At 37.9% G+C, this 11,600-nt stretch overlaps 1 protein-coding gene across 1 annotated transcript; it reads left to right on the top strand.

Annotated features, from left to right (window-relative positions):
- The first annotated feature begins 2,808 nt into the window (after window positions 1-2,808).
- Window positions 2,809-10,986, top strand: zgc:56235 (Voltage-dependent anion-selective channel protein 2-like). The gene is made up of 9 exons (XM_053475908.1): window positions 2,809-2,963; window positions 5,763-5,834; window positions 5,940-5,989; window positions 6,658-6,810; window positions 6,914-6,966; window positions 7,701-7,922; window positions 8,122-8,272; window positions 10,204-10,261; window positions 10,350-10,986. The coding sequence occupies exons 2-9, from the start codon at window positions 5,768-5,770 to the stop codon at window positions 10,439-10,441; spliced, it is 846 nt and encodes a 281-aa protein (XP_053331883.1). The 5' UTR covers window positions 2,809-2,963; window positions 5,763-5,767; the 3' UTR covers window positions 10,442-10,986.
- Window positions 10,987-11,600: the final 614 nt, after the last annotated feature.

Here is an 11,600-nt window from a genome sequence, read left to right as displayed (position 1 = left end):
CTCTTTTTCTATTCTCCAGTGTCCAGTTTTGGTGATATTTTGTGCCTGCTGTAGCTTCAGATTCCTTTTTGACAGAGCTGAATCCTGATGAAGCTTTCTGGTGTTGTAGCCCATTTGGTTCAAGGTTCAATAAGTTGTGTGTTTTGAGTTTTATAGCCAGACTCAAAATAGTCTGACTATAAAACCTGTGTTTATGGTCACACAACAGCCACTTACTTAATGTTTTTTTTTTTTTATAATTCTTTGTAAATGTTATAAACAGTCTTGCTTAAAAATCAAAGGAAATCAGCAGTAGATATACAGCAGTGTGCAAAGATCTTACACAAATTATACCTTTTGATAGAATTTTAAAAGTCCTATTTAAAAAAAAAATTAACTGTTTTCATGGTATATACCTTGGGTGGTTTATACAGTGGAACTTGGCCTGCACCAGTTTGTAAGATGAGCAAATTTATTTATTTTTTATTCTAACTTGATAAACAAGTGAGGTCTTGACATATGAGTAGTCGCATGCACTTTTTCTGCGGAGCATCGTGTGATCACAACTGAGTCAGTGGTTCTTCTCTTTCTCATGCTGTGGGATTATGGGTAATCATCCCCCATGTCCAGTCTCAGTGCACGGGTGTCACTCGTGTAATCAACATCCGTGCGTGCACGTGCACATGTGATCATGTGTGTGCGCGTGCACACATAAAGCAAAAGCAAGTGGCATTGGAGAGGTGCATTGTTAAAGATCCAGTTTCCAGAGTCTCTGACTCGCTGACCGTTGTGTGTGTGTGTGTGTGTGTGTGTGTGTGTGTGTGTGTGTGTTTGTGCAGGCGCATGTGTGTGAAAGTCATTCTACACCCCCCTTTCCATTCTCGTCTTAGGTCAGCCAAGATTCTTTTTAAAAGTAAAGCGCAGATTAATTTGTTTTATTTTACTTTCTATTTTGAATTCATTATTTTTATATGAATATTTTTGGGTTGTAAAATGAATCTCCTTCCATTATTTCTTATATTATGGCTATAAATTCGCTTTGATATACGAGTGCTAAGATATACAAGTATGCTTCCAGAATTATGCTTACAATCCAAGGTTTAACTGTGTGCCACAGTGGCGTGGTGGTTAGCACTGTTGCCTTGCTTCTCCTGGGTTTGATTCCCACCTCAGGTCCATACGCATAGAGTTAACATTTTCAATTCAATTCAATTTTATTTGTATAGTGCTTTTAACAATTTTCATTGTCGCAAAGCAGCTTTACATAATCAAAAGAATTATTGAAGTTTGTATGGAATGTGAATGTGGAATCAATGTAGGAATCAAAATGGTCAGATAGTCCCTGATAAGCAAGCCAAGGGCGAGTGGTAAGTTAGTTGATGTTAATATGGAGCCCAGGAAGTCATTGGAGGCTCAGGTAGACTTGTAGGAAATTCCAATCCTGAACTATTAAGCGACTGCAGCCAAGTCAAGTCCTTAGAGAACCAGCATTCAACATTAGGCGAGGCCAGAACAGTCTTCATGGTAGAGTGAAACCGTCCCCAGACACCGGACGCATCCATGTGACAAGATCTCCAACCAGAAGCGGTGAACCAGGATGAGTCTGACAGGTCCGGAGGGCAGAGGGATTCTGGATCACTAGCAGCTTAAGAACTGTGGTAATCAAATTAAAATATATTATTACCTCCCACAGGTGATCCGTTGAGGATCACCTGTGACACGGCTCTGACATACACCGCGCATAAACACCACTGGCAGGCCAAACAAAATTTCTGCATATATACAGGGGGGCCCTGTGTGTGTGTGTGTGTGTGTGTGTGTGCATATACTGTACACCAGAGGTTACTGATTTCTATTAAAGGTCAAAGGCCTGGAACAGTTGGTTATATACATATATATTTTATATAAAACAAAATTAAGCACTCCAAAAACAACTTAGTGTGAGAAAGGGCACTGTCTGACTTCAATAAGCTGCCTAAACCTTCTGGAAAAAAAAAAAAAAAAAATGACCGCTAGAGGGAGACACCGACACCTTTTCTTTGCACATGTGGCTAGTGGAATCCTCACCGCAATGTACACTAACATAAAGGCCAAAGTCTTGCGTTTCCGTTACCGTTGTCATGGCAACTGAAATACTATTACATCAAAATGCAGGGAAACTATTATGTTTATGCTTAATCTTGGATCTTCGAATCTGCGTAGCGATCTCCAGATTGATTACTAAACTAACAATTTATTGCTGAGTATAACACGTTTTTATTTCAAGGTAGGATGACTTGAAATAAATACTTTATTTTATTGCATTATTGTATTATTGATATACACTGTTTAATTATAGTATGTTTTCTTAATAAGAATTATGAAGTGTAAATAATATTATAATACACGCGTTTATTATGAACATACGGTACAATCATGGTTTTATAGACTGCAGTTATATTTTCACCAAGTGTCATGCGCAGCTCTAATGCCACGAGGGGGAGGGGGGAGGGGGAGTGCAATAATGACTATAAAAGTTTCAAAAGTCATGTTGAGACATTTCATATTATCGTCTGACATGTTAGTATGGAATTAAGTCTTAAATTCTTTTTTTTTTTTAATTAATAATAAAAATAATAATAATAATAATAATAAAGATAAACTACAACTTTTAATTTGAATCCTGGTGCATAACTCGACCACCTTCACATCACTTTCTCTTTAGAACATCTTTCACGGCGCCCTCTTCTAGCTGTTTCTGGAAGCACATACTACCGCACTGAGCAGTAGGCTAGTGTAGTGTGCAGCCGCGGGGGTGTGGTGCGGCAGCGCGAGGCCTGCCATACTGTTTAGTACGCAAGTGTGCGGTCTCGGTGGTGGCTTTGTTCCAGTTTGTGTAAAAGCGAGCATATTTACCACACACACACGCACGCACACTGAAGAGCGAGTGGGTTGCGTCAGAAGGACAAAAGCTTTTGTGGGTTCAAGCTTTTGTTACAGTGTCGGTATGAAATTTCTTTTATTTTACACATAAGAGCTTGACTTGAGATAGCATGTCGCGTTAGAGGCTCCATAAACGCCATGTTCTGTAGAAACGCTGGAGGTTATTCTAGATATTATCAAGGAGACAGGCCAAGACCTAGCGTGTTAGCATGTCATATTTCATTTTATAAATAGGAAAAAATATATTTTTTAAATGTGATATTTTAAATGCTTTGGATAATCACTTTGCAGGAATTCAAGAGAGCTGTGTTACTAATGATATTTGCAGGTGTTTTAAATCATCTCTTGAGACATTTATTTTAATCTAATCTTGCTATTTCTGCACAAATGTTTAACAGAAAAATGGCTGCTCTCAAAAGCTAGATAAATAAACAGTGAATAATGTGCTAAAATATTTTTTCTTTATGCAATTGAATTTTTTGCAACATGTTATAGAGAGATGATGTTTTTCTTTTTCTGATATTACACACTATTTGCATATAATGAAAAGTAATGATGTATCATTACAGTTGTTTGGCTTTAAATGAATAAGACATGGTGTGTTTGTGTGTGTGGGAGAGAGAGAGAGAGGCCTGTCAGGGTGGGTTTGTCCTTGAAGGCTTTCTGATGAGGGGCTTAGTCTTAACAGCAGAAATCACGTGACCCAAGTTCAAGGTTAACCAGATTACCAATAATATATATAAAAAAATTAACTACACAAGACCAAAAAAAAAACATGCAGAATTAAACAGGCAACTTATTGGCTATTTAGTAAATTGATATGGTAATGAAATGATTAGGTAATGGACAAGTCTTATGAATGTTAACTATAAATGTTCATGAAGGAGTGTGATCTGTGTTCAGTCAGCCAATACTCAATATGCCTTCTTATAAAATAAGCAGCTTTTCAGCATCTTGTCTGTTCAATCCTAGGTGTTAGAAGTGCATCGTTATTCGGGGCACTTAACAAGATTGCCTAAGCAGTATTACATTAAGCATTAGTAATCGATGACATCGTGACAGTGTCTATAGAGCGTACTCGCATGACGTCACGCGCACCTGCTGCTGCCGTATTGGTAGGCAAACAGAGCATCTGCTCATGTCATTTTCTTGGTAGGTGGTGTTTTAAAATATATACGTATTGCTCTATTTTAGCTTCCAAAGTGATCATTATGTCTAAATATGTGTGATGTTGCCTGCAATAGGACTGCACTAGGACTGTTATGGGTACGAATCGTAGGTGTAGTAAGTGCTGCAGTGCTGCCTGATTTCACCAGCATGGCATCCTGTCACTTTTTTTTCCAAGTCAGCAGAAATAGGTTCTACATAATCAGGCTACAATCAATATAAATTTTTGTACATGCTCCAAGATCTAATCAGTTAAGCGTATGTCATGCAAGAGACAAAAGGAACATTGACAATCAATCATGCATGACAACGTTTGACCTTAAAAGCTGCTGGTAGCATCTAAAGGTATCAAATATTTCATTTTTGGAACAGCTTAAATGTAACATAAGCGAAAAGTAGTAGTGTGGGTGTGACCAGTCCTGTGAGAACCATGCACGTGCGCTACAGTGTTTAAAGATATCTCTGGAAAGAATATATAGATCACGTAAATAGTTTGATAGTATTATTAACAAATAATAAACAAATCCATATAATATGAATGGGAATCATCAGGCACCCCCGCTATGATATTTTCACAAGATCCATATTGCGATTTTGTAAGTATCACAACTTTATAAATATCCTGGTTCAATGTTAAATTTTCTAATGTTATCAAAAAAAGACCTTGAACATTTTTTAAAAAGTTGTCACATCTCCATAAATGTCCATAACACCTAATATGTAGGCCGTTGCTTATAAAGTTTTCTCATTTAAAAACTTGCAGCCTTTAAACAATACAAACTTCACATACAAAAGTTTAACATTTAGCTTCACATTAAGTTAAAAAAAACAATCTTGGCAAATAATTCACTCCTAACACACAGGGTGGCAGTGTGTGAATAGTTTAGAGAGTACCACCTGTTTATAGGATTATAAAAACAAAACAAAACGTGATGTTCTACTTCGGCAAATGAACATTTTATCTTCGGCCCCATAAATGAATTAATCGATTCCAATACCCAACCACACACACTCACACCATATATGGTACAGTACATCTAAAATCTACCATAGTTTTTTTTATAAGGTAGGTGCTTACTATAATTAGGTATTTTATGCTTATCAGTAGGTGCTTGTCTGCCCAATATGGTAGCCAACAGAAAATACATTGAGTGTTTGTCCTCCTTTGGTTTTTAAGGGACCTTGTTATGGGTAATTTATTTCATGACTTTTACACAGGTCGTCTATGTGTGTGTTTCTATAGACAAAATCTAAGACAAAAAGAACAACATCCTCTCCATTTTTTTTCCTTTTTTCCATTTCACATGGTGTTTAAATTTCATGCCTGATATGACATCATGGCAGGCAATAAAGGGGAGGGGCATGGCTCCCATGGCATTTCAGAAATGTTCCTTTTCTGCATTTTGATTGGCTGAGAAAATTCTCATCTACAATGAGGCATGGCGCCTACTAATTTGTTTTTGGAGTAGAAGAGAAACAAAAGGAACATTACCAGACAGATTTTGGTGCTGTGTTAAATTGTTACAAATAAGTATAAAATGGCACCTTAAAAGTCAATTTATTTTAAATAGTTTATTCAAGATATGTGTTTGGATGCTATGTAAAGCATCCAGGCATGAGAGCCAGTGTAATACCCTTTTTGTGCTCCTTGTGGTTATTTAATTGAAATTTAATTAAATGCTTTATTTTATAAGGTACCATGTCTATTCCTCCTTCCTACTCTGACTTGGGGAAAGCGGCGAAGGATATCTTCAGCAAAGGATATGGTAAGTTCAGACCTGTAGTCTGGGTTTATTAAAAAAATAAAACTTTTAATGATTGTATGAGTTTTATAAAACTGCACGGTCTGTTGTGTTCTGCCTTGTTTTTAGGCTTCGGGATAATTAAGCTGGACCTCAAGACCAAGTTGCATAATGGGGTTGTGAGTTAACAAGATGTTTTTCCTTCCTCTTAACTTAAAGAATTGTTTCTTTTATTTGTAACAGGATTTCCTGTTATTGACAACACTCTTTGCGTTTTTGAATGTTACTTCAGACTTTACCCGTTTGAGCCTCTCGAACGACTGACGCGGCAGCTAAGTTAGTGGGCTGTAGTGATCTGTTTCACAAATGCTTGCGCGAATATGAGAACATATTTTTATCACCTGACTGATTTCAGGGTGACACACCCATTTCCAAGTATTTTGTATTTCAAGATTCTGCAGCTGGTTACTGCCTGGTTAGAAATGTTATTGAAAGTGTTGAGGAAATCTGAATTAATTTATGATGCATTGTTTTTTTTGTTTTTTTTATTCACACACTTGTGTATAACAAGTAAAACATATCTGATTGGCGTTCTGCCTCTTGTTCTTCACCCTGTGTGACCCTAATGTCCCATGTTGAGACTGATCTACATTTTATGCTTTATCCAAACAAGCACATGCTGCTTCATTCGGAGTATATAATGCATTCGCGACTGTCGGCTCTTTTTGTACCAAATTCTGTTGTTGCTGATAATCAGTACTTTCGGATAACTAGAAGGAAAACTTTGTAGGACAATAATTCTTGTTTATTTGGTTTAGTCCTGACGTTTTTCTCTCTCTACCTCCAGGAATTGAACACATCTGGCTCTTCTAACATCGACACTGGCAAGGCTGGTGGCAGTTTAGAGACCAAGTACAAGATGAAGGAGCTGGGAATGGGTCTCAATCAGAAGTGGACCACAGACAACACTTTAACTACTGAACTTTTTGTGGAGGACCAGGTGGGAAAAGCCTCTCCCAGGTCCCTCCTTGTTTGTTTACTCTGTTTATTGCTAACAGTATTATCATTGGTGTATTTTTTTTCTTCTCTTCTTTCTTTTGAAGCTGGCAAAGGGCTTGAAGGTGGCTCTTGATACGTCCTTTGTTCCAAATACAGGGTGAGTGGTTACTCTTGCACCTGCTAGAGCTTTGGGAACCCTGTTTCTATTGGTCGAATGAATAAAAGTTCTGCGTTGAGACAATAATTGGATAAATTGATTGTTGTTTTAATGTAGGTAAGCTTATCTTGCAGTTTTTATTTTTTTTGTTGTTTTTTTTTCTTCTTTTTTTTTTTATAAATTTAGTCCTGTCCAATTCTTTTTTCCCCGATTTCCTCCCCAATCTAGTCGTGGCCAATTACTCCCCGTCACTAGGAGGCTCCCACACACATCAAGGCTACTACAACCACTCAGTCGGGAGGACGAAAGCTATCCCGTGTTTCCTCCGAACCACGTGACGCGAGCCGACCGCATCTTATCGAACTGCTCGCTCACGCACCGTTAGGGGCGGAGTAACACACTCGGAGGAAATCGCTAGCCGCTCCTTCCGTGTGCGCGAGCTCACAGACCCCCCTGATTGGCTGTAGAGCCGTGACTAATGTGGGAGCACAAGTACCTCTCATCCCTCCCCCCTGAGAGAGCTCGGCCAATCAGCTCTCTCTGTGCCTCCGGCTGTGAGAGGAAAACAGCATCACCCGGAGTTCGAACCAGCGATGATAGGGCGAGCGCTTTACCACTGCGCCACTCGGAGGCTATCTTGCAGTTTTAACTAGTCTGTATAGCATAAAAAAATAGAGAACTTTATCAAGGAGGTATGAGTTTGCATTTCATTTATTCTCTTACTTTTTCGATAGCAAGAAGAGCGGTAAGCTGAAGACGGGCTACAAGCGGGACTACATGAACCTGTCCTGCGACGTTGACTTTGAGGGTCCAGTCGTGCACTCCGCAGCCGTTCTGGGCTACGCAGGCTGGTTGGCTGGTTACCAAATGGCATTTGACACAGCCAAGTCCAAACTGGTGCAGAACAACTTTGCTCTTGGCTACAAGGCTGGTGATTTCCAGCTACACACCAATGTGTGAGTTAAAAAGTTCACATGGCTGATATATGGTGAAATCTATATAGTGACATCATTCGTAGCGCTCATTCTTTCATTTGCAGTGTAGTATTTTGGGATAAACTTTAAGGTATTAAAAAGGACTAAACTACAGGATGAGTAGGCTATTCCTAAATATAATTTACTTTTTGCTTTTTTCTTTTTTTTTTTTTTTTTTTAGAAATGATGGAACTGAGTTTGGTGGGTCCGTCTACCAGAAGGTGAACGATCGGCTGGAGACAGGGGTCAATCTGGCCTGGACTGCTGGAAGCAACAACACACGCTTTGGCATCGCTGCCAAGTATCAGCTGGACAATGATTCTTCTTTGTCTGTGAGTTTCTGTGCTCGAAGTGGAGAGGTGTGCTCTCATGGTACAGGTTATAAGCAGAGAGGTTAAAGCTCATATTTAAGCTCAATAAATCTTATGTTAAATATTTATAAAAACCTGTTTCTCTTCAAAAAAGGAACTGGTGTAAAGGTTAGTCATCTTAGTATAAAAAATTATAAATTAAACGCTTTGTAATTAGTCAGTTTTTTCTTTTAGAGAGCTTTTTAATCTCAAAGTTTTGAAGCACAGTTCCCGGATGTGGTCTGCAACCCTCTACTAGACGTCAAGCACAGTTATGATGATTGAGAACAATTGTATTAGCAAGGAACTTGACAGACTAACGCTATGTTTGCATTACAAGCCACATTGTTCAATTTAAATTGTTTTGTTCAGATCAGATAAGTGTGTAATAATGGTTCACATTCATATTTGTGTGACCACTTGTTCATTTCAAACAATGGATGCAATTTTAGCAAAAATGTGCTTGGGATTTGGCTTTGGATGAGTGCAGGCAGTTAGTCAGCAGTATTTGTTGAGATAAAGAAGAAGGAAGAAAACCAGACGCCTCAGTTTAGCTGTTTAAGCAGCTATTCTTAGACCTGTTGTGAAACCCATGTGCTGCCTCTCATGGACCTCATATAAAAGTGACTCTTATCTGATCTGAACAACTTTAGATTTGTGCTTTGAGACAGCACTAAAAGATCAGGGCCATATTCACAAAGCTTCTTAGAATTCTCTCAGAAAGCTCATTTTAGCTTAAAAAGTCCTAGACTAAAAGTGATTTAGGAAACTTTAGAGCGACTCTGAGTAGGCAAAGTACAAAAACTTTGATGTTAGTAAGGAGATGTGGTTGACTTAGTTGCTAGGAATGATGCAGCAATTCAAGGACTGTGAGTGGTTGACCTCTGTAAAACTCTTGAAATGCGCTCTTTGTGTAAACAGAATATATTAAAATAGCACAGATAATGAAATCATAATGTTTGTTTATAAAGAAATTGTGTAATAAATAAATATCTTAAAGTTAGTTAAAACAGCCAAATGTTGAAAATGTCTGTACTTTCAAAGCAACCAATTTCCACGCAGTGGAAAGTTCTTACATTTATTTACCATACTCAATTTATTACTTCTAATCCATTTTAGATGGATGGAACCAAAATGCCTCACCTTTTACCAATTTACATGATTGAAGGACAGTCTGATTAAGTTGCACTTTTGGATAGTATGTAGTCAACAGTCCAAGAGAGGTGGAAGGGAGTAAAATGACAAGAAAACCAAATTGGACAAAAGAGCAGTGTTTACTTTTTTTTGTTTCGTGTTTGGAGAATATTTCTTCTTTCCACCATTTTGTCCTCTGCTATAGAAACTCTTAAGCCTTTTAAAAGTCCTCCTCTCCCCTCAACAATTTTTACCTTAGAAGCTATTTTTGGGGCTGAGATGTTTCGTGAATAATTTTTATCTAAGATGTAGTCCTAAATTTAAGGGGAAATTCTAAGAAAATGTCATCATTTTAAGAATTTTCTTAGAATTTTGTCACTAGGAGCAACTTTTCTACTTAAGAAGCTTTGTGAATCTGTGACACATTGAAGAGAAATTGTAATTAGTCACTTCAGGTTGGTAATGTGAAGACTAAAAAAAAAAAAAAAGAATGCTGCTGCACATTAAGTTCAAGTGATCAAGGGCTTTGGCACAAGTGATGACATAACATCTGTTATTACCCAAGCAAGAAATAAATAAAAGAATTGTTCGATATGTATATGGAGATAAATGCAGAGGTCGCATGACTTGTTTAGCCAGTTGAACTTTACATCACGAGAGTCAGCATTTGCACTAAACATTTTGCAAGCTCTGTCAGCAGCTATAATAATTACTTATTATAATTACAATGAAATGTGAAAAATGGCCTGATAATTTATCTCTTTCATTTTCACCCACAGGCCAAGGTCAACAATGCCAGTCTGATTGGAATCGGCTACACTCAGAATCTGCGACCAGGTAATCATCTTTGGCTCATTTGTTTTTTCAGCTGTTTTGTTTACTATAAACATATGAACTTAACTCTTATCTTCCTTATCCTGTCCAGGAATCAAGGTGACGCTCTCTGCACTTATCGATGGCAAGAATTTCAGCACCGGAGGTCATAAAGTTGGACTGGGCTTTGAACTCGAAGCATAACAGCCCACTCCAGTGGTATCAACTCTCCATCTGTCTATTGTCCTTTGTACACAATCATTACCCCAAACCACCTAACTCGATTGAAAAATGAAGACAGGATAATCGGCGCCATTTTGAGCAGTCGACACCTGAACACTAAACTCTTCCATCCGTGAAATAGATGGTCCATCAGTAATAGGAATGTTCTGAGGTCTGAGAAATATTCTGTTACAAATATTTATCTTATTAAAAAAAAACACTGCACTGCAATCAGGTTTCATGGCGTTTAATGGCAGTTGAAGTTACAAGTAAATGTCGATTAAGGTTTTTCTCTTTTTTTTTTTTCCCTTCATGATGTTCGATTACTGAGTCTACCTTTGCATAATTTAATATAAGCGCAGGATTAGCTGCTGTCTTCTGAGGGATTTCGATATGAAAATTGACGCGCTAATAGGTTGCAGTATAATGTCTTCTCGTCGGTACACAGACATTTAAACCTGAATAATGAGAACATGTAGACAAATTCCTTCATCAGCATCCTGCAATAAACTTGAACTGAAAACTGGTGTGAAGGCGAGCAATAAATGTCATTTACTTTAAGTTTGTGTTGTACTATTAGTAGTAGTAATCGAACCTGAGTGTGTTGAGAGATTTCACTTAGAGATAAGTTGTATTAAGGGCAAAACACAGAAAAGCCAGCTCATGTTAAGTCTAGAATCTTATCTCTGATCTTTTGTCATACTTTTAAGATGACATACCCAATTTCACCCGAAAGAATCTTAAAAGGTTACAGAATAACAACTTGAAGTTGTAGTTTTACGTGTACAGTACGGTTTAACCTTGGATTGAGAGCATAATGTTACAAAAAATTCAGTACAAAATAAAATAAACACACATTTACCATAATCATTCCTTTAAACAAAGAAATCTCCCGCATTGCTATAGCCTTTTTATTTTATCCCTTCACGAGGGCCGTTGTTGCAGTACAGTTACTAAAAAACAGTCACTACACTTAGACAGAAAATTAAAAAACATGCTTTGCGCGCACGCACACAATGTTATAGTAAACAGTGCACTGAGACTAGCTGCGTTCCATTCCAAAGTGTACCTCACAGGGTGCTTCCTGCTCCGTTTGCTGGGAATTTCAAAATTCCACCATTTGGAACACCCTCCGAAGTCA

Source organism: Clarias gariepinus, chromosome 17 (genome assembly GCF_024256425.1).
Source record: "Clarias gariepinus isolate MV-2021 ecotype Netherlands chromosome 17, CGAR_prim_01v2, whole genome shotgun sequence".
Classification (NCBI taxonomy): domain Eukaryota; kingdom Metazoa; phylum Chordata; class Actinopteri; order Siluriformes; family Clariidae; genus Clarias; species Clarias gariepinus.
This window is presented reverse-complemented; position numbering and strand designations above follow the sequence as displayed.